The 23777-nt window shown below is 38.4% G+C and overlaps 1 protein-coding gene across 14 annotated transcripts in view; it reads right to left on the bottom strand.

The window, feature by feature from the left end:
• Positions 1-23777, bottom strand: part of ppfia1 (PTPRF interacting protein alpha 1) — a 106850-nt gene that overhangs the window by 24392 nt on the left and 58681 nt on the right. For 8 of the 14 annotated variants that reach the window (XM_033038716.1, XM_033038721.1, XM_033038719.1 and 5 more), the window contains exons 10-20: positions 22918-23049; positions 21641-21703; positions 19110-19201; positions 16744-16897; positions 15941-15943; positions 14268-14491; positions 12842-13079; positions 9439-9468; positions 7094-7239; positions 6481-6650; positions 158-248 (exon numbers count right to left, since the gene is read on the bottom strand). In XM_033038716.1, the coding sequence (XP_032894607.1) occupies positions 158-248; positions 6481-6650; positions 7094-7239; positions 9439-9468; positions 12842-13079; positions 14268-14491; positions 15941-15943; positions 16744-16897; positions 19110-19201; positions 21641-21703; positions 22918-23049 (1343 nt within the window). The remainder of the gene's footprint in view (positions 1-157; positions 249-6480; positions 6651-7093; positions 7240-9438; positions 9469-12841; positions 13080-14267; positions 14492-15940; positions 15944-16743; positions 16898-19109; positions 19202-21640; positions 21704-22917; positions 23050-23777) is intronic. The other 6 variants (XM_033038717.1, XM_033038727.1, XM_033038728.1 and 3 more) reach the window with 3 other exon arrangements.

The following is a 23777-nucleotide window of genomic DNA, read 5'->3' as shown; positions in this document are numbered from 1 at the left end:
GACATTGTTCAAAAGACATTTGATTTATTTTAATCATTGCCACATTCAAAATACCAATGCAGTTGTTTGACAAGCATTTTTTTTATAATTCCAAATAGTAAAATGGCCATGCTGTTTTGTAACTATTTCAGAAAAAGTTCTGGAAAAAAAAACTTACTTCTTTTTCAATTTCCTATCTTTTTCTGCTTGGCCAAGTTTACTGAGTCCCAAGGTATCCTGAGGACCGGTTTCCATATCTGGTATGCCAGCTATAAAATTTAAAGTTAAATCATTATAATTTCCTGATGCAAGTGATCTAATTGGTTTCATTGAAACTTGTGAATTGCATTTTGCATGGCAGTTTACTCCTTTAAATAGCAAAAATATTTAAAGCCGTTTCCAAGGCCATTAGGAAATTCTGATAAATGAACCTCCACATAGTTCACAGGGGCAGGATGAGGGAAATTTAGAAGTTGCCACAGGCACTTAAATATTTATTAGTTTGTACGCTGCAGCAACATTAGAATAGACTGAAAATATTTATCCTGGATGAGTACAGCATTCGCACCACCAGAGACAAGGCAGTTTGTTGATTAGAACTGAATCTACCAACCGTTAACTGACCATTTACTCTCACTATAACTATTCTATCCAAGGTTCATTGCAGTCTCTCACACCAAGGCTACTTGTATAATACTTCCCAATTCCATGACCACCCCCCTTGGAGGAAATAGATAGTAGATGAGAACATTTTCACCTGCTAGTTCATGCACCTTCCTAATTTGGAAATATATCGCCACTGTTGCTGGGTCTAAATTCTAGAACACGACCAACAGAACAAAGAGAGTACCGCCACTTGAGCAACTGCAGTGATTCAAGGAGGTAATTTATCACCAATTTCTTCAGGCATTAAGCATGCGCAACACCATCATCCCATAACAAAAGACAAAGTGCTGGAATAACTCAGTGGGGCAGGCAGCATCTCTGGAGAACATAGATAGGTGATATTTCGGTTCGGGACTTTCCTTCGTTCAGAAGAAGCAGATATAGATTCTTGATTTGTACGGGTGTCAGGGGTTATGGGGCGAAGGTAGAATAGGGTTACGAGGGAGAGATAAACCAGCCATGATTGAATGGTGGAGTAGACTTGATGAGCAGAATGGCCTAATTCTGCTCCTATCACTTATGAACTTATGGAGAAGGGTCCTGACCCAAAGTGTCACCCATCATTGTTCTCCAGAGATGCTGCCTGAGCCACTGAGTTACTCCAGCATGTGTCTTTTCTTATAAACCAGCATCTGCAGTTCCTCGTGTCCAACATCATCCCATAAATGAGATTTTAGAAATCTGCATTTCAAATATTGTACGAAAAATTAATGACAAATATTAACATTATAACTATGATTGAGATATTAATTCAGAAGTGTTCAATTTTAGCATAGTTCCACCTAATATCCCTTGAACTACTCTTCATAAGCAAAAATAAATATAAATTGTTGAAAACATCATATGCAAGTATTAAATCACTCCATATTACAAACAATTACAAACTGCTTGTCTAAAGTAATAATAGCATACAAACAATGATAAAGGCAAAATATTTCCAGTTTTAACATGCAAGGCACTGTGGCATCAGTAGAAATAAAACACATCTAGCATCACAAGCCTGAAATTCAACAAGCAACGTGTTAATATTATTGTTCCAAATCTTTTATAAACCATTATGGAGTACAAGTAACTCTGCCACAACCAATTGTTTCCACTGCATGGATATAATAAAAACTTCACTTTGGGTTGGGTGAGATGGGAAGAGGAACTGATAAAAACAAACCATGTAGATAATGTGAACAAGTTTGAACTCAGATTGAAGAGATTGCGTTGTCATCTTTGCTTATTTAAGAGTGCTTTATTCCCCTGTTGAAACATTGCCAGTTCCACCTGTACCATATTATGGCTGAGATCCCAGATCATGCTTTTCATGACTTTCTACTTTACACAACCTGCAAAACGTTCTGAATACAACTGACAGAACTCTTGCCTCATCAAAACCTGCTATTTAATATATTGCTAAGTGCTACTGAATTACTTTATAGTGAAATCAGGTCGAGAATTCCTCCTTCATTTCAAATCCACATGATCTTCTGCATTATACCACTGCTTGTACTGAGCTCTTTCAGCATAGGAATAAACTGATTCAAGTTCTCTGGAACTTAATGCACCTGAACTCTTGCGTCGTTGCTGCCAAAATCCTATAAGAGTTTTATTTTTGAACCGCCCTTTATCTGTTTACTTCTTGTGACTTTTTGGTTACTTTTTGTCATAAAATTGTTACGAGTCAACTAAAGCCCACTAAAAGTGGGGTGGGAGAATGGAGTTGGCGTATTTGAACTTTCTAAAGGATTTTGAAGATGTGCCACACAGAGATTTGCTGAACAAGTTTAGATATGTTCATAGAATTACACAGCACTGAAATTGGCCCTTCGGCCCAACTCACCCATGTTGAACCAAGATGCCCAATCCAAGCTGGTCCCATTTGCTCAAGCCTGGTCCATATCCTTCCATGTAGTTCCTATCCATGTTCTTGCCTCAACTATTTCATTTAGCAGCTTGTTTCATATACCATCCACCCTTTGAAAAAAGGCATCCCCATCTGGTTCCTAATAAATGTTTATTCTCTCACCAATGTATTCCAGTTCTCCATTCCTCTGCCCTGGGGGAAATACAACTGTGCATTCACCCTATTTGCCTCATGATTTCACACACTGAAATGTATTGATCACCCATCAGATGTCTTCACTCCAAGGAATAGTCCTAGCCTGCTCAACTTCTCCCTATAGCTCGGGCCCTCTACTCCTGCCAACATCACAAATCTTCTCAACACTTTTTCCAGCTTAATGGCATTTTCTAATAACAGGAGGACCAAATCTGAACACAATTCTCCAAGTGCAGCCTCACCAATGACTTGTACGATGTAACAATTTCTCAATTTCTATTCTCAATCCTTGCCTGACGAAGTCAAGCGTATCAAAAACCACCTTCACTACCCAATCCACCTGTGACAACACTTTAAGGGGACCTGTACTTCGAGATCACTCTGCTATACAGGTACTCCCCGATTTTCGATGCTTCTACTTATGATATCTCGACTTTACGATGGTGCAAACACTCGGCAACGGCAGCCAGCCGCACGTCACTTCCAATCACGTGATCAAATTGCATTGAATGCGTTTTTGTCGTACGATATTTTCGATTTACGATGGGTTTATCGGAACATAACCCCATCGTAGGTCGAGGAGCAGCTGTACAACACTCCCCAGGGCCCTATCATTCACTGTTAACTTCTTTCCTTGGTTTGACCTCAAAATGCAACACCTCGCACTTCTATGAATTAAATATTGTTCGCCATTTCTCAGCACACTTGCAGGGTTGGGGCAAAAATACTGAAATATATATTGAGAATTAGTTATCAGACAAAAAATTATAATTGGGGGGAAAAAAAAGCAGATCTTTTCCAGGTTTGTAGACTGATTAGTGAGGTGGCTGAGGGAGTATAACGTGAAGGGTAGAAACAAGGAACTGTAGATGCTGGTTTATACAAAAAGACACACAGTGCTGAAGTAGGTCAGGCAGCATCGCTGATAGGTGATGTTTCGGGTCGGGACATTACCGATTCTTCAGATACACTCAGAATGATACACCCAGCTCTTCATGACCCACGCCAATGAAATGACCGACTGTTAAATATCCAAGGTACACAAAAAAGCTGGAGAAACTCAGCGGGTGCAGCAGCATCTATGGAGCGAAGGAAATTGGCAACGTTTCGGGCCGAAACCCTTCTTCAGACCGTTAAATATCCAAGTTTGCTGATGATTTAAAAGTGAGATGATAGAATCATAGAGCTGTACAGCGTGGAAACTCGTCCATGTTGACTATGATAGAGAGGATGATGTAAAGAAGCTTCATAGAGAGGGAGACAAATTGAATGAGTGGTCAAGAATATAACAAATGCAACAGTGCGGAAATGTGAAGTAACGCCCATTCATATGCAAAATGACAAAGCATTGCTGACAGGTCAGGCAATGATAGATCTTGCTTATTTAGGCAATCATGGGATATGAGTGAAGAGGGAGATGTGGGGATGGTAAAAGTAAAATAAAGTTATAGTAGACAATCACAATGGTCTTGGCATTTGGTAGAGCAGACTCGAGGGACCAAATGACCTACTCCTGTTCCTGTTCTTCAAAATTAATTCCATGTTTAATGAGGTATTATGCACATTGATGCATTATCATGAAAGGTTTTCTAGTAAATTCAGTACAGAGAAGTAGATTTACTTTCGAATTTAACATGTTTTTCATGATAATAGGGCTATTAAATTCTATCAAAATAGCACAAGCTCTGTGCTTTCACAGTTTATTCTCTATACAATTTTGACAATTGTGACTATTCATAAATTTCTTTGTCTTGCTTCCTCTGCCAAAGGCAGAGAAAACAAAGCTTTCTAATTAAGACAATGCCCTCTTCTATTTGAAAACAAAACATTAGCAACAATAATGTTTGTCAAGCTGCTTAAAAGAGGAAAGTCAGGAATTCAAAATTCAGAGCATTTTAAAATTCAGGGCGAACACACACTAATATTACAACTTGCTGCAAGGGGATAAAACTGGTATTTTGGTGATGATCTTCATGAAAATTAGAACATTAATTTAGTTGATGGCTGATTTGCTCTGGCAGTTTCACATCTGCTGCAGAAAGTTAAATGTTTGTCCCATGTGTTTAATTAGTTAAAGTCAATACATATTTTTAATGAAAACCTTACAAAGGAAGCTTTACTGGCTACTGCCAAACCCATTTAGTGAATGGCTGATTAAAGCAACATACTGAACTAAGTGCAGTTAATGGGAGATACATTCATTCAAGCAATTTATTTTGGAACAAATGCTTTAAATCAAAAAATGATGTGTTGCAAGTGTGGTCAATGATGGACATAAAAATAACATGGAAAGTGATGTTTGTGGCTGACTAATTTGATTGAATATTGAAGAGCTAAGGAGACTGTTATTGAATACAGTGCATTTGGTGTAGTTCACATTAACTTTAACAAGGCTTTTGACAAGTTCACTTATGGTTGGCTGACGAGAAAAAGTAAATATCCAGGGGATCAAAAGGAGAGTGGTTTGAATATTGATCCAATTGATCAAATATTAGTTCAATGGCAGGAAGCAAAGGATAATTGTCTGACAGGCATTTTTACAGCTGGAAATATACTTCAAAAGGAGACCCACAGGGTAAAATGGAGTACTAGAGTAACGGTGTGGAGGGAATTGAGATCCAGAGGACTTTGTACTCAGTTGCTTGTTGCAATATAATTTAAATTTCAGTTTTAATATAGAAGGCATGATCAATTGGTTTGCCATGGTACAAAAACAGGTCAAGTGATAGACTGAGTGTAAGTGACAATGGAAATTAGGCCACTGCTTTCCTTTTATTTACCGGAAGCAAAAAAATAAGAGCAGAGCGCATGTACAATATGACTTGATCATAACTTGAGTATCTTTACAATCAGTCACCACACAACAGGAAAGATATGATTACAGTACAAAGGGCGATTGAAGGATATAACAAAAGGAAATTCTAAATCTGAAGTTAATAGATAGGCTGGGGTAGTTATCCTTAAAACAGAAGTGATTGAGTTGAGGTGTGTAAAATTATGAGAGTAAAATAGAACAGGAAAGACTATTTGGCTCAGCTGAAATATTAGGTGTAATAAAGTTCACATAACCGGTGCAAGGGAAATGAGGAAGTGTGTTTTCACTGAAGATGTTTGAAGTTAGGAACTCACTACCTGAAAAGGTACAAGGCATAAACCCAGATTACATTTGAAACGTATTTGAATGTAACCCGAGGACTGTAACCAGCAGCCTCAGAGAGCAAATACTGGAAGGAGAGACTAGACTTGGCAGCATTTACAACCCTCTTCATATGATTCCTGAACTAATTGCACACAAGTTTATTCAGGCCAAAATTTCTACCTAGGCACAGATTATAAAAGATTACTTTACACTCAGTAAAAACACACATACTTTTGAGTTGATCCCTATTCATGGTATCAGAGACTATCTTGTTAAAGCCTGAAGGTCAACTACCATATTACATATACCAGCTATTAACTAAGCTGTCAAAATTAACTGAAAAATGTGGCTGTTTTACAAAAGGCTTCCATGCCAAGTCCTCAACATGCAGTCAAGCAGTAAAACAAATTACAATCCAAAATTCAATTCAAACCATATCATAATTCAACACCAGAGCAAAGATGCAAACTCCACTTCAAAAGATAGAAAGGAAAGAGGGCGAAGATTGGTGGACAGTCATTTGATAAAGCAAAATAAAATAATTTTAAATAAATGAGTGGAAACATACAGGATAAATTACAGTAGAAGTTAAAGACTTATTAACAAAAAAGTACTGATTCCAAATTTTCTTACTGACTTCCAAACCAACCTTGCCCTGTGGGATCTTTGCCGGACGGTCCAAGCCGACCCTTTTCTTTCTTACCAAAGAGTCGCCCAATAGAAGACTTTATACTTTTCTTTTTGGGAGCCTTGTGAAGCGAATCCTGGCTGCTATTGCTGCTACTAGGACTGCCTTGACCATCCTGAGACCCGGTTGAACTGCACAGTAACATTTGAAATAATGGAACAAATTGATGTTTACTGCATTGATTTCCCAAAGAAAATAACAAAATAAACAACTCAATGCAGTTTAAGCTGCATCATCAATATTAAAGCACACAAGCAAAATTTATGCTGGATTAAAAAATGCCAGACTAGTTTAATTCACAAAAGTTTTATTTTAATCTGCAAAGATAACTGGACGGCACGGTCACTAGAGCTGCTGCCTCATAGGTCCAACAACCTGCGGTCAATTCTGTCCTCTATATGGAGTTTGCACTCTCTCACTGTGACTGCCTGTTTCCTCTGGGCGTCACAGAGTTATAGAGACAGACAGCATTGAAATAGGCCATTTAGTGCACCACATCTACACTGACCAGTGGGCACCCATCTGTATCAGCCTTAAATAATCCCATGGATTGTACTTTTTGAAAATGATTCACCTTCTTATGTCGCGTATGTCCTCCTGGCTGACCGTGTGATAGGCACCTTGGTTGATTCTGTCTAATCGAATGGATCTTGGAGTAGAGGGTGGTGATGTTTCACATCTTATAGTTGTTTTATCTTCCCGAGCATCCTCTTTAGCCATCTGAGATTAAAGTTGTCGTGAGTGAGTAAAAGATTCAAAAGTGGGTAATAGTGTAAATAAAAACGGATTAAAATAAAAGCTGCCACCACCACATCAACTAAAATTATATCAGCATCACAATGATCTCACAGGCACAATATAGCGAGCAAGGATGCTGGGACAGGGACAGAGTTACCATGGCACAGAAAGCTGAGACACTTACCATAATGAGTTCTTCATTTGTGAAGATAATATATATTTGGAAACAACCAGACAATGCAACAGCTCGCATCTCAAATTTATTGTGACTTTGTAAATGATTTAGAAAGATTATAATAAAGGGTAGCAAAAGTGACAAATGAATCTGTTGTACAAATGAAGGAGTCCAGTTAAACAGGTGCCTTGCTAGGAAACAAAGAATAAGAAAACACAATCTTTCTTTGCATTGTGGGTCACACAAGAAAATAAGAAAAAAGAGGCAGGGTCCCAAGGTCCCAATTCTTCCAGATCACCAGAGAGTCTAATCTCACAATCTTTAAACAAAAAAGACTAACCTTCACATGAAATAGTTCTATTGAACTACCAAAGCAAAGAACCATCAATGTGGATATTGATTTTCAAAAAAAAAGTTACATCATTGGAAGCAATTACTTAAAAGATCTGTTTTTTGCAGATGTTATCAATCCTTAGAACAATTCATTTTGATATCAGACAAGGGTCACATAAAACCTGCCAACCCTAACACCAGGAAATCTCTGCTCAAAGTATTCTTCCACGAGAGCAAATCACAGATGAATTTTATGTCAATGCCAATGTAGCCACAGAATCATACAGCACAGAAATGGGCTATTTTATGCCACATCGTCCACGCTAACCATGACATCTATCTATATTAATCCCATTTCTCTGCAGTAGGCCTGTATCTCCCTATGCCTTTCCTGTTCAAATGCTTTTTAAATGTAATTTCAGCTGTCATGGTCACTCCCCCACCAGATGATTACCACCCTCTGTGTGGAAAAACTTCCTCTTCAGATCTCCTGCAAATGTCTCCCCACTCATCATAAACTCTCTGGATCTAGACTCCCCTTCACTGAGGAGAAGACTAAACGTCCGATACAGATCACCTTGCAGTCTCCAACATTCCGGGCAGAATAAAGTCAAACTATCCAATCTCTCCTTGGTAGGCAGCCTTCCTTTCCATGCAACATCCACGTGCAGCTTTTCTGTACTCTCTCTATTGCAATCTTCAAGAACTACACATAAACACCCAGAGTGCAGCCTAACCAATGTATTGTCCAACCTCAACATTGTGTCCCAAACTCTTACACTCAACACCTTGGCCTATGAAGGCAAGCGTACCAAATGACTTCACTACCCGACTCACCTGCGTCTCCATTTTCAGGGAGACATTGACTTGCATCCCATGGTTTCTCTGTGCATTAACATTCCTAATGTCTCTGCCATTTACTCTATATTCCTACCAGCATTTCACATCTCAAAGTGCATTACCTCACGCTTGCCTGTATTATATTCCGTCTGCCACTGGTCCACTCAATTCTTGAGATTATCCATGTCCTGGTGTAAGGCTTGACAAGCTTCTTGACCATCTAAGTGTGACTTCACCCATTTTCATGTCATCTACTAACTTACTAATCCGACCACTTCCATTCTCATCCAATTTATGTGTCATTCCTAACTGTCACTGTATGTCATGTTGTCACTTGTGGGCGGAGCACCAAGGTAAATCCCTTGTACGTGAATATTTGGCCAATACTTCATTCATTCATTCAAATCATATGTAAATGTATATTTGTGGTACATCACTTGCTACAGACATCGAGTCAGATAAACACCCATTCACCACTTTCTGGATAAGTATAGCATGAGTATTTAGTTCAATAATCTTGTGGATGAAGGAGTCACAGCATTTTACCATCTTCCACGTCAACGTCTTAACTTTAAATAATAAATGATAAGAATGAGTCATTTTGACTTTATACAACATTGACTAATATTTACACGTATTTTTAGCTAGTAGAAGTAGAAGTTGAATGCAGACAGTCCCTCTGAAAACCTTTTTAATGTTGTTTAAAGCGAGGGAAAGGAAAAAGCCACATGAGAAAGATGCAACTGTTGCACTGATTAAGATGCAGATGACTACAAATGTGTCTAATCAACAATCTGTTGCCAGGTAATCAAAGTTCAATTTCATACAATTACCTTCCTACGGTGCTTCCTTAAATCACTAGGCTGACAGACACATGCAAAGAAAAGAGAGAGTCATTAAGGATAACAAACTGATTTAAAAGATTAGACAAGACCAGGTTGCATTAGAAATTACACACAACAAAAAGAGACAGCAAGAAAGATTTATCTTGAACAGTGCAAATGTTATTAATGTCAGACTACAGATGTATTTTGAAAGCCCTGATTTAAGCAAATATTTATAAAACGTTTGAGCACCTATAGGTCGCTACTGTGGTTTCTGCATTATGTCACTCTGAATGACTTACACTTGGGCGAACAGCTTCGAGTTTACATTTAGCCTGTGCTTCAGTAAATTACAATTGTATGACATTCCAATGCTAATAAGTGTCAAATTTACATTTTAAATTGCTCCATGAATATTAATTGGATTAAACATGCATGAAACATCTCAGGAAATGAATTTGTGGTTCCTTCTACCAACAATATTGGAGCAGTAACCAGCCAGACATGCCCTTTCTAAAGTTCTGAATTGAGCCAATAAACTGTTTATTCAGTTACATCGAGTTAATGCATGTTAGCTGTTGTTTACCATATCACATTTAGGTGTGGCACATTCCTCCAATTTCTGAAGGGATTGGCTTAAAATGTAATGAAATAACTTCCTGACGTTAAGACAAATATGCAGAAATACAAATAAAACCTGTTGCTACACCAGTCAACACATCGGGAGAGAGAAAAATAATTCATGTTTCAATCCAATGTCCTTTCAAAATAACAAAAGCATGGATGGAGAGGGAGATAGACATTTCTCCAAAAATATTAATTTTTCTAATTTCATGATCTTAATGATTTGAGGCCAAGTCATCAAACTCAATGGTCAATTGTGTTTCTTTCCATATTGGTTGGGCCTAAGCATCTCTATACTTCATTATTAATTTCAGATATCCAACAGCTGCAAATGTTTATAGAATTATAAAATCTGAAATATAAGGTCTAATACGAGTCATATTAAATTTGTGACTTAGTATATAAAGTTCTGCATCAATTAGATATTGGCACCTACAAATGCACCTTTGAAATGAATAAGATAATCCATTTACTTTTTCAGGACAACTTGGTGATGCTTGAGCTATCAGGTCAACGTGATGTGCAACAATATAGACTTTATAAGAAATAGAAATGTTTGAGGAAACAATGCTAGGAGCTTGACTAAAATTGCCATAAGAAAGAGGAATGGAGAAAAAGCTAAACATGAGGAAGAAAACAGCAATGATTAAAACATGAAAACACCATATTCCATAAAAAGTCAAAAGTAGAAGATGCAGCAAAATGCACTATTGGATTATGAAATATTTGTTCTTGACACATCAATATAGCCAGGATCACTTGAACGCAAACACATCATGATTACTAGGTAGCATTATCTACACAGTTCTCCGAGCAACTGTTTGCCTCAGAACAATTTTTAAATCACAGGTTGCAATATTCAAATATTACCTACTGAAATGATATTGGTATGGTTTATATTGGCATGTGTATGAAGATACAATGAACAACTTGAATTTGTGCTATCCAGGCAATTCATATCAACAAAAAACGCATCAGGTATTGTAAGAGGGAAAATAAACAGGGCTGAATATACTGATATAGCTCCAGAGAAAAAAAAGTCTAAGAGTCACGGTAAGATAGATTGGAAGATAGGGAATCTTAGCATACGAGAGGTCTGTTAAAGAGTCTGATAAAACTGGGGAAAGTGTTCTTGAATTTGGTGCTACATATTTTCAAGCATTTGCGTATTCGGGAGAGGGGAGAGAGAATGACTAGGGCATGAGTGGTCTTTGATTACGTTAGTTGATTTCCTGAGGCAGCATGAAGTATAGTTGAGGGCAATCGGTGAAGAAGGAGGCTGTTGGTGTGATGGATTGGGATGCGTTAATGACTCTGCAATTTCTCGCAGTCTTGGATACCGCAGCTGACGTACCAAGCTGTGACGCACCTGGGTAGGATACTTTCTGTAGTGCTTCTGTTGAAATTAGTACGAGGCATTGGAGACCACGCTGAATCTCCATAGCCTTCGAGGAAGTAGAAATATTGGTGTGCTTTCTTGCCGCAGCATTGATGTCGTTGGAACAGGACAAATTGTTGGTGACATCCAAAAATATGTATGTATTACATGAATACAAATTTAACAAGTCCTTGCATTTGCAACAGATTTGCACGATTCTCTCTTCAAACAAAAACAGGGGTTTCACTCCCAATATAAACAGTTGGAAAATATTACATGAAGTGGTCATGACCTATATTTCTTAAACTACGGAAAACAATGCTTTAAGTCGCAAAATATGATCTACTTCACATCCTTGTTGCCCATTACAGTTAAATTTCAAGTTTTTTCTAAAAGCTATTCAATAGTTAGATATTCCACAGTTCAATGTCATCAGCAAGCATTTTGTATAGAGTTTATCTTTTTATTTAAATCGTTTAAGGTGACAAGACAAACCTGGAAATATTCAACATTAAAATAGCCTAATTTTGATCAAATTCACATTAAACTGAAATTGTCTACCCCAGTTCCGGTAGCATTGCTATTAAAATTATCATGTCTGCTATCATTTTTCAATTTTTGGCTCCATGCATCTGAAAAATTGGCTATCAGCATTTTTATAGGTTTGATTACAAAAGATTTAAAGATTTGTTTATTCTCTATTCCCTTTGGAAAACCATGCACACTAGAGTTATATATAAATGTTTGTGCACAGGATCAGTGAATTTTATTCCCCGAATCACTCAACAGTCTAGTAGAGTCATAATCACCATAATGGAAATTAGCTTTATAATTTCAATTTTAATATCGAGTTTAAATTCCACAGCTGCTGTGCATGTTTCTGAACTTGTATTTCTGAATCAGTGATCCAGATCTGTGTTTCTAATCCAGTAATTTAAGTACTACGTGCATCTTTAAACATTTTCAGTTCCCTACTCATCCAATCGACACCAACAGCAATTCCACAGCCTCTAACTTCGAGGACAAGGGCATCCTACCACCATAACTTGGAAATACATTGCTGGCCCTTTATCATTACAGAATAAAAATCCTGAAGGTCTCAACCTTACACCACAGGAGAACTTTCACATGGGCTGCAGCTCTTCATGGAGGTGACCCACCACACCCTTCGCAGGAGCAATTACACAAGGACATTAAATAAATGCTGGCCTTGCCAAATGATGCACAGATCCCAAAAATGAATGAAATGAAAAATCATTAAGGGGTACTGAAGTGGCATGTTCATCAGCAGAAGTAGATTTTGGATAGTAACCACACAGTATTACTCTAATGTTAGCACAAGGCCATGTGCTGCGCAATGGACTCTGCGGAAAGATATTGCAAAGTTACAATAGAAAGATTTAAACTCACCAGTGTCATGACACCAAGCCTGTCCATGTCGTGAGCAGCGTTTCGAGGGGTTCGTCTTGGCGTGGAATGTCCACTGCCAGGTGGTGAAGACCTGGCAAGGGATGAGCCAGTGAAAGAGGCAGGGAGGGTACCTCCTCGGTATTGGCAGAGATCCAGACCATCAAGGCTACCACTACCCACTCGGCTCTCGATTTCTTCTGCCCTCTGCTGTGTGGACTCTTTTTCCTCTTGGATGAGCCTGCGGAAGAATTAACTTGAATGCTGAAGCACATTTTCACTCTTGTTTTATCACGCTTATCATCATGGTATGAAATAATAAATGAAAACATTACAAACAATGGCTCCATCTCACGCTGCCACGTGGATGCTTGAAGCAAAACATGCTCTGCATGCTTTCACTGAGATTTTAATTGGAATCAGCATAATATGGAAATATTCAGTCATTTGTTCAGCCTGAAATCACTTAAACTTACTTACACGCAGTGTTTATATTATCCCATTATTGTTAGATTTATTCTAACTGTGTCACTTCTACAGGGGAGGGGGGGGGGGGGGGGGGGAAATAGTCTGCAGATGAAGCTAATGACTTTATTTTTATTTTTAAATCCAACACCAAGAGCTTCTCAGCCAAGATTATATACGATACAATAAGATACGCCCCAATCTCCATTTACGGGGAAAGTGTGGAGAGAGTGTCCAGCTTTAAGTTTCTGGGCACTCACATGGTCCACCAACACCGCTGCGCTGGTCATGAAGGCACAGCAACGACTGTTCTTCCTGAGGACATTAAAAAAGACTGGTCTGCCCCAACAGCTGCTGACAACGTTCTACCGCTGCACCACAGAGCATATTAACGTATGGCATCTCTGTGTGATATCTCAGCTGCACGGAGGCGGAGAGGAGAGCTCTTCAGCTCGTCGTCCACAGAGCGCAGAGGATTATTGAGACACAGCTACCAGCCTTGGAGGACATCTACCACACACGGTGCCTCAGGAAGGCCATCAGCATCCATAAAGACTCCTCACACCCTTGTAACGGACTGTTCGAACTACTTCCCTCCGGCAGACGTTACAAGGCCTTCTACGCCCGAACCTCCAGACTCAGAAACAGCTTTATTCCCAGAGCTATAGCGGCTCTGAACCGGCCCTGCTGAGTGCCCCCCAGCCCCCCTGGACTGTCTCCCTCGGATGGTCACGTCACACAGCTTATTTATTTATTTTACTTTTCTTTACATCGGTTGGAAGCTGAATACTAAATCTCGTTGCACTGATGTGCAATGACGATAAAATATATTATTATTAGAACTTTATTTATCCCAGGAGGGAAATTGATCTGTGATGCTTTCATCCTTGATTAACAGTTATTTGAGTTTTTTTTCCTTTTTGCTAATCATTATGAAACATCGATACATTATAACAGGACAAACCTTATTTCATTATTGATGGCGTCCAACTGTTCTTGAAGCATCATAGCCAAAGTTTGGGCATCAGCCTGACCACTTGGTGAGAGTAGATCAACAGAGCTGAATATTGTCTCTCTATCATCTTCTGCATCCGACACTTCAGCATCGCTCTCAAAAGCCTGGGCGACATTTGCCAAGACGCTGGCTTGTTGCGCACGCTCCCATTCTTGTTCATTCAAAGTCTGGACCTGTTTACAAAAGTGTAGTGCAACTTATTCAAGCAGGTTACCAAAATGTCAAGCATGGAACAGAGATGCAAGGACAGGAAAGGACCTTTCTATCCAATGAGCCTCTTTCCCAAAATTCAATCAGAGTATAACTGATCTAGATACCAAATCCCACCGTGGAAAAACAAAATAAAAACTGAATGCTGAAAATCTAAAATAAAAAGATTCTGGAAATTCTGGTCAGGCTGCAGCTGTGGGAAGAAAACGGTAAATATTTCAGGTTAAAGATCCTTTGTTTGAACTGTTATTATTACTTCCAGATCCTCATTACCAATTCCATCTAGTAGTCCTTGGTCCCATAACTGAATATTATTGCCTAGCAAAATTGTACCCAGGCAAGTTTTTTTTTTTACATGTTTAATCGTCCCCATGTCTCAATAGCATTTTGTCAAAAAGAGCACTCATTTATGTACAGCATTCGGTTTCAAAATTATAGATCCAATTATTGGGAAAAGGGACCAATCAGCTGAAAAGGTAACAATAAAGACCCACAATGACCAATTGCAAACCAACAAACAATAGGCTTGGAATACAGAATTTTGCACGTCTTTAGTGCTTTCCAATTATTTATTTTATTTTTGCATCTACATTTATATGTACATGATTTACTTATTAACTAATATTGGTAATATAATTTAAATCATATGGAACAAAATATGTAATGCAAATGTAGATATTCCTGAGAGATGTGGAAATGGAGAGGAAAATTCAAACTTTATATTAGAAATTGCTGCTCTCTGGAGAGGGATGGAAGCTGCACAGGTCAAACATTTTCAGATGTGCAGCAACGTAGGCAGAACAGTATTTGACTCAGACTATCATTTGCCTCCACCAAAAACTTTAAAATTAATATGTAGTAAAATAAATAAAACAGCCTAAAAAAAAGCAAAATAAAAATAAAAATAAACAACTTCCGGTGTTCATGTTGCAGTATGCATATACGCAATGAGGCCCTTTATAGGCCACATGAATAGAAGGTTGTGAAATATTTTATTTATGTTTTCTTGGACAGATATCTGTTTTTATGACTGTTTTTACTTGTATTTTTAATGTTGCTGTTTTTACCTGCACTTTTTTAAACTATTCGTACTGTTTTATCAGGAACTGGATTTTTTTTTTTTTAAATCGTTTTTATTTTATGTGTGAAATGTTTAAGTTTTTATGTGCGATGCGAGTATTCCCTGGGAAACGTCTTCTCATTTTGCACTGTACAACTGTTGCTTTGCAAGATGACAATAAAGGATGATAATGATAATGATAATAATGCTATTTACCATGATAAAGAATTAAAAATTGTCACAAAGAAAACTATACTTTCAGATTTTCAAAGAATAGTTAAGTTACTACTTGACGTGTCTTTCTGAAGCTATTTAAGATTACAAATTGGGCAGGTAGCACAAGACAACTTACATTCTGTAGAAATCCGCCATGAATGCAGCAAGAAACGAAAGCAATGTATAACAATTAAATAGTACATAACACTCGCGTGTTTCAGTGAAATAGGAATTGAGATTACATTGCAAGGGGAGTTTAATATTCTCTAAGAAAATATATCATGAAAGAAACATGGCTGTCAAATGGAATAATTGGATTGAAAATGTCACACTATTCAGCAGGATAGAAGAAGCAAAACTGACAGGACACAGGGCAGTGAACCTGTGGAATTCTTTGCCACTGAAGGCTGTGGAGGACGTCAATTGATATTTTTAAGGCAGAGATAGATAGACTCTTGATTAGTACGGGTGTCAGGGGTTATGGGGAGAAGGCAAGAGACTGGGGTTAGGAGGGAGTGCTGGATCAGCCATGATTGAATGGCGGAGTAGATGGGCCGAATGGCTTAATTCTGCTCTTATCACATGACCGAAACTCAATGTAGTAAAGCATATAACTTGCAAATGCCAATAAGCATCATTCGAAATAATCCTCGAGCAATTAAACACCGATGTCAGACTCTTCATGTTAAATAACACTAGGATGGATTACAGGTCAGCCAAATCACCAGAATGGAAAAATACTTTACCATAATGAGCAAAGATTTAAGGGAAATAAGGGAACCAATGTTCGTGCATGGATTCCAGAACAGTACAAACTAAAACTATAAATTTTAGTTGCCTTAAAGATAACCACATCCAGTCATGGCAGAGATATTTCAGATTCTAATGATGTTTCATCTCGGTTTTTTAAAAACAAAGAATAATGGCAAGAATTGTTACCTTTGAAGGTTCATCTCGCAGAGCTGCTAAGCGGCCTTTCTGAGTTCTGCGCAATACTGGAGGAGTGCTGTTGTATGGATCTGGGAGGGCATCTCCCTCTGACGCAGTTGGCAATGGATACCTATAATCCGAGCTGCTGCCCAAATGCGGCCGGCTGGAACAAAACAATTCAACATTTTGGGTAAATTCAGTGATTTGGCTTGCATGCAGCCTCAATATTACAAATAGAACTACAGGGCCAAAACTGTATTGCCAAATCGCATTCTCAATGAGCATGGGCCCCTGCTTGGTGAATTGAATTCATGTCTAGATTTCAAGAGCAAAGCTTGCTTAGATAATAATTCATTAATGGTATCCCGGTATTATCTAAAAGATCAATGGCAGTTCCCAACATTAAATAATCCTTGCATCGAAAAAAATCACACCATAAAAATAGTTAAGAGTTGTCTGCAATTAAATGAGCCGATGGAGAGGGAATAGTGACCGACATCTCTTCCATGCTTAAATATATGAAGGAAATGAAGGGCTGGGGATTAGTGTTGGAAAGTGGCATCAGGTAGATGATCAACCATGACGGCGAATGACAAATATATGACAGACCTGAGATGCTAAAAAGCCTAATCTTGCTTCTATTTCTTACGCTATAGTATTCTTACATTTATGCACCAAATAATCCATCTATGGAAATCTTGTATGCATTAGCAGTTTCAAAATCAGGGTCCATGAACAGATGATTTGAGCTCGTTCGTCAGATGGTTTTAGGAACGCAAAGAAATTGTTGTTTCAGGAATTAAGAAATTAGGACATGGCCATGCTCCAAACGGGCCTCTATTTGTAGTTCTGAAGACTGCATATTGTACAAACTTTAGAGGTAAATCTGCTGAGGGAAGCAATGCTTACTGCAGGTTTAGTTCTGTGGGAATCAAAACTTCTCAACATTGCTGCCAAACTTGCACAGAGTAAATCGGTGTTAGTGTCCACATTCATTCCAGGTTCTGTGCTCTAGTATTGTGACAGGCTCAGACTTGCACGTCAAAATGGGTTCGGATTTCAGCTTTCAGTTACATCAACACTGTAGTTTGTTTCAGCTAAACACTTCCGTAGAAAAGTAGCTCGCCACTTGTCTGCTTTATCAGTGATAATAAATAGCGGAATTTTCCCTTTAGCGGGCAGATTCCAAATTGTCTCCGTCTCTCTCCACCCCTTCCCCCATCCTACTCTCCGAATGGTTTCATTGTCCTCCTGATTAAATGTTACTGATTGTATGCCTCCTTGTCACCTTCCCCATAGAAATTCTATATTTCCTTAATCATCGTCCCCTTTGATCTGTGTTTTCACCTTACCCTTCCATATCTCTATGTCTGACGAAGGGTCTCGATCTGAAACGTCGCCCTTTCCTTCTCTGCAGAGATGCTGTCTGTCCAGCAGAGTTACTCCAGCATTGTGTATCTGTCTTCGGTTCAAAAGTCTAGATATTGCTCAAGTTAGAAATGTCACCTTTTCTTCAAACTATTATTTAAAAAAATCTCTGCAAAATGCTAAGTAAAAAAGTAGAAATTGAAATTGCCTGTGTGTTTGAAGGACATCAGGGTGGATGAGACCCCAAGGCTTAATGGGTTCCATCTCAGGTTGTTGAGAGGCAAGGAGTTTTGCTGGTACTTTGACAAAGATCTTTGTATACCCTCTAACCACAGATGACTGAAGAATAGCCAATGTTATTCCTTTAAGAAGGGGAAATGGGGACAAACTAGAAAATTATAGGCAGATGGGCCTATATCAATGGTAGGGAAAATATTGGTTTTCCCCTAATAACTGAGGGGTTGTCTGATAGAAGTAGATAAAATTATGTGAGGCATAGAGGGACAGAAACGTTTTCCCAGGGAGGAAATGTCAAGTACTTGAGGGCACAGCTTTAAGATACGAGGGGCAAAAATTTAAGAATATTTGCAGAGCAAGTTTTTTTTTAAATATAGAGATTTGCCTGGAAATGCTGTGAAGTAACTTACAATTAAGTAAACTAATGCAAAAAAGACAAGAATTTTTAAATTAATGCAACATGGAATGAAAAGTCAAATAGCATATTAAAGTTTAGGACATTATGCTACTATAGTTATGTGAGTTGTTTATCTTTCAGTGATAGCATGCAAAGCCATACCTTGGCAGTGTATATTAGAGCATTATCTAATTTTAGATTCTTAGATGTTATTAAATTGCCCAGAAATATATTTTGCAATGCTTCAATAAACAGGCCAGGGTTCAAAATTTAAAAAAAAGAGAAAGTTATGATACGAATTAAAGAACAGGCAATAGAATAATAAAACAATTTTCTGCAAATTGGTAGAGATATTGTTACTTTTGTGAAATACCTAGGAGGTAGAGGATCGGCAAAAGAAGTCGCTTTCACTTTCCACTGATCATTTTCAGCCCGTGAGGTTTCAATTTCAACCATCAACTGATTCTGAAATATAAAATATTAAATTGCTTGAAAACAAAATTATTTGAAAAATATTGCAAGATAATGAAAGTTTATTATTAACTACACCAAGTGCAGACCAGTTGGGTCTGCTCCAACGCAATATTCCATCACTCACCTGTTCCCCGAATGCAACCCGTTCCCCCAACGTAATATTCCACCACTTTCTCTCCTCTCTCCCCCCTCCCCCCTCCCCCCAATCCTCGGCACAGTGAAATAATGTGGGGGTCGGGCTCCGGGGTGACCCGTGTGGGGGTCGGGGGGTTGAATCACCCCGTGTGGGGGTGGGGATCCAGGGATTGGGGGGGGGGGGGAAACTGCCGTTGGAGCGCTGGAGTGGCTCTCCCTCCCGGAGTGGGGCGTCCTGCCTTGTGAGTGCATTGTGACGTCATTCGGATTTTTTTTTTCCAGAAATGGATGAGTTTTTGGGGCTGTTTTTAAAACGTCAAGAATGAATGACTTCGGAAATATAGGTGGGAATGCGACGGTAAGATGTTTATCGCCACCACGGGAAAGATGAGAGTAGAATGTGTGGAAATTGGAAGGCTGTGGCCGAGCGTTTGGAGGAAGATAGGAAAACCAGATTGACACATTCGTGGGCACAAACAAGACTAAGACTTTTAGGTATATAGAGATGTGCAATTTGTAACAGTTTCAAATCATATTAGCGCCTATCCCCTAGAAACGATAATTTTAATGTATTAACAAGTATGCATTAAGATCCCCAGGAAGACAAATGTTGATAATTTTATATTTAAAGTCAAAACATTTAAATGGGCCAGTCCAGTTATAGAAACATAGAAACATAGAAACTAGGTGCAGGAGTAGACCATTCGGCCCTTCGAGCCTGCACCGCCATTCAATATGATCATGGCTGATCATCCAACTCAGTATCCTGTACCTGCCTTCTCTCCATACCCCCTGATCCCTTTAGCCACAAGGGCCACATCTAACTCCCTCTTAAATATAGCCAATTAACTGGCCTCAACTACCTTCTGCGGCAGAGAATTCCAGAGATTCACCACTCTGTGTGAAAAAGGTTTTCCTCATCTCGGTCCTCAAAGATTTCCCCCTTATCCTTAAACTGTGACCCCTTGTTCTGGACTTCCCGAACATCGGGAACAATCTTCCTGCATCTAGCCTGTCCAACCCCTTAAGAATTTTGTAAGTTTCTATAAGATCCCCCCTCAATCTTCTAAATTCTAGCGAGTACAAACCGAGTCTATCCAGTCTTTCTTCATATGAAAGTCCTGACATCCCAGGAATCAGTCTGGTGAACCTTCTCTGTACTCCCTCTATGGCAAGAATGTCTTTCCTCAGATTAGGAGACCAAAACTGTACGCAATACTCCAGGTGTGGTCTCACCAAGACCCTGTACAACTGCAGTAGAACCTCCCTGCTCCTATACTCAAATCTTTGTTACCCAGGTTTGGAAAATATCAGCAGGGAATGTTCTTCCAGAATAATTTGCGATTCATTTGCAGAAAGTTTGGGAAAGATCCAGCAAGCAGGATTTTTCTGAGAAACACCCACCTCGTAATGCATTTTTACAATTAAATTAACCACAAATTAACCTCATGTCCTAACCAATGGTTTAAAGGATGTCAGAGGGTAGTCCACCTCCTGAGATGGAGGCAGAAAGGGAATGGTCAGAGATCGACGTGAAGATGAGAGCAGTGTGGGAATTGGCAGTAAAAGTAATAAAGTTGTTAAGTTCTGCATGAGTGCAAGAAGCAACACCAATGCAGTCATCAATGCTTTGGAAAAAGAGTTGAGGGAGAGAGCCTGGGTAGGACTGTAGAAAATGCTGTTTCACATATCCTATGAATATGATGTGTGAAAATGGGAAAGTCAGTCAATGTCAAGTGGCAGTTGGCAATTAATAGATTGAGAGGTGGTAAAGGGCCAGAGGGAGATTTCCAAGTGGATCGAGAGTACTGGGGACACGTGAAAGGGTCCTGGTTTGGGGATGATGGGTCCTGGTTAAAGAGGTGGAAGAAGACTAAGCCAGGACCAGAATTAATTGAAATGGGGAAATAGAGGAATGAAACCAAGGCATCTGGTGAGAACTTTATTCGGAATCAGACGGGGGGGGGGGGAACAAATGGAAAACTGAAAATATGTTTTGCAGATCGAGAAACAACTATGTTTCTTTTCCCACAGGTGCAACCAGACCTGCTGAGTATTTGCAGCATTTTCCTTTTTAATTTTGGATTTTTGACATCTGCACGTTTTGGATTTGCATTGAAGAGTTTAAGATGAAAGCTCGCAGTTACACAAAATACATATCGATAAGTGACAATCGAAGCATTTTAAGTACCAGTGTAGGTAAATTAAATTTCTACGTGTGCTTCAAGGTTATGAGATAGAGAATCAAAATGCACAGGATTATGAGAAATATCACAGCGTGCAAAGGCAGCTCACCTTCTCTTGGTGCGTCTCTTCAATCAGTTGTTTTGTATTTTCAAGTTCTCGAATAAGCGAATTCTGAAATAATATTTTCCAGGATAATTTTTCACCAAATATTGCTTAATTCAATATAAACTTAATAAAATTAACATTTCCCAATGAAAAAATAGATGACATCTCCATAATAAGACTGGGATTTTTTTTCCCCACTTCTACGCCTTGATTCCAATCATGAACGTCATCCCCTAAATTACTTGCATCTCTCTACATCCACATCATTCTCAAGACAGGGGCAAGACTCTGCAACAGACTTCTTCATACTGCTGGTGAATATAACAAGCTGGTCCTTCTATTGATTTAATTTTGTTTTCCAATGAGCATCTATTGGAATCACATGGTAAAAAGCATGGAGGGCCTTTGCATGCCTTGCATTTTACACAGGGGTCACGTCCCGAAAAAAACATTGCACAATTCAGAAATGCATAAATTAAGCATATACATTTAAATAGATATAAATTTATATGTGTTATTTCAAAAATACAGCGTGTACATTGATTTGAGTGTTAATTAAACAAGCACGTTATTTCAAAAATACTTGAATCAAACACATGCAAAATGCAAGGTATCTGTACATCAAATGCAAGGAAGAATAAAAGAAAGTACGATGCAAAACTCTGGATAGATTACCATTGGAGTACCGCGTGCAGTAGTGGCCCAATCTTTGGAACGGTAAATTGGCCTTTGAGGCAGAGCAATTTATCAGAATAATAACACGATTTCAAATGATATATTGCAAAGATAAATAAACAGCTGCATTTCCTCCAAATGAAAATAGGTGGTTGAAGTTTTCCAGATAGGGAAGGAAACTTATGGAGTAGAAAGACAATTTTCCCACCTTCTGGGCTGCCTATAGCTAGGAAACAGTGTGTGAACATTTTAGATTGGCTTTTCAGTGGTGAAGATGAAAAGTTTCTAAATTTGATACTCTTCTGCCAATGACAACTGATGCAAGGCCAATAGTTGATTTTAATTCAGAGATCACTTTGCTTAGCTTATATTTATGAAAAGATATGGGGCAAGTGTGAGGTTAGGTTGCAAATCTGTTACTGAGCAGAGAAAAGATTTGAGGGGCTAAATGCCCCTTTTCCCTTTCTTATGTTACTGTGCAGTGTGTCTGAGAAACAGCCCAGTGAACAGATAAATAGACCAAGTTTATACAGTGAACACCATCTAACTGCAAGGATCGAATAACCTTACCGGAAATTTATTATTTTACATTTAAAAAGGACTACCTTTTCATCTAATGCAGCCATTCTTTCCTTCAGATGTAGCTGAAGTCTTTCATTGGACTCTGACAGCAGTTTATCCACCGTATCTGATAAGCGCTTGTTGTGTTCTTCGTTCATCTTTTCTCTCTGCCGAGCCTTATGGATAAATAATGGGTAGATTAACAAAACTGGATTAACAAAAATGCATTAACTGCCAGTAGGTCAATATGTAATAAATAAGGTAATTTTTACACACAAGAACATGCTTAATCTCAAAAGCATGCACTTGTCCAAGTGAATAAGAACTTCATACTCATGTTAAACATATTCATATTTACCTCGTACCCAAAAGCTTTATAACGTATGAAGATAGATATTTGGCACACAGAAAAGAATCAAGTTTAGTGACAAGCTATTAAAACATTTGGCTATCCTGTCTTACCCATGAAGCGTTTCCCAACATTTACAGTTTTAATTTCAGATTTCAAGCATCTGCAGTTTTGTGCTTAATTTTCAAGTATTTGTCTATCTCCAAAATGTTTACGTCCAAAATGATTTTTTTGTGATCATAGTTTAAGGGAAAAGAAAATAATGTGAAAATCATCCAGCACTGTGATTTTAATGTGGTAATTATGTTTGATTAAAAATTGAAATTAGCCTGTTTATGAAATGTTATTTAAACTTAGATGTATAAACATAAGGGGAGTATTCTTAGCCTTAGCATAAACGTGGGAGACACGATCCCAAAATTCAGTAAAATGTACATTACATTTTTTCCTAGATTTAGTGTGATAAATAACAAATATTGACATCCAAACAACACATGGAAAACAAAAAATCAATGATTTTTATTGAAAAGCAAAGTAATGTATTTACTCTGCAAC

Source organism: Amblyraja radiata, chromosome 20 (assembly GCF_010909765.2).
Source record: "Amblyraja radiata isolate CabotCenter1 chromosome 20, sAmbRad1.1.pri, whole genome shotgun sequence".
Taxonomy (NCBI): Eukaryota; Metazoa; Chordata; class Chondrichthyes; order Rajiformes; family Rajidae; genus Amblyraja; species Amblyraja radiata.
This window is presented reverse-complemented; position numbering and strand designations above follow the sequence as displayed.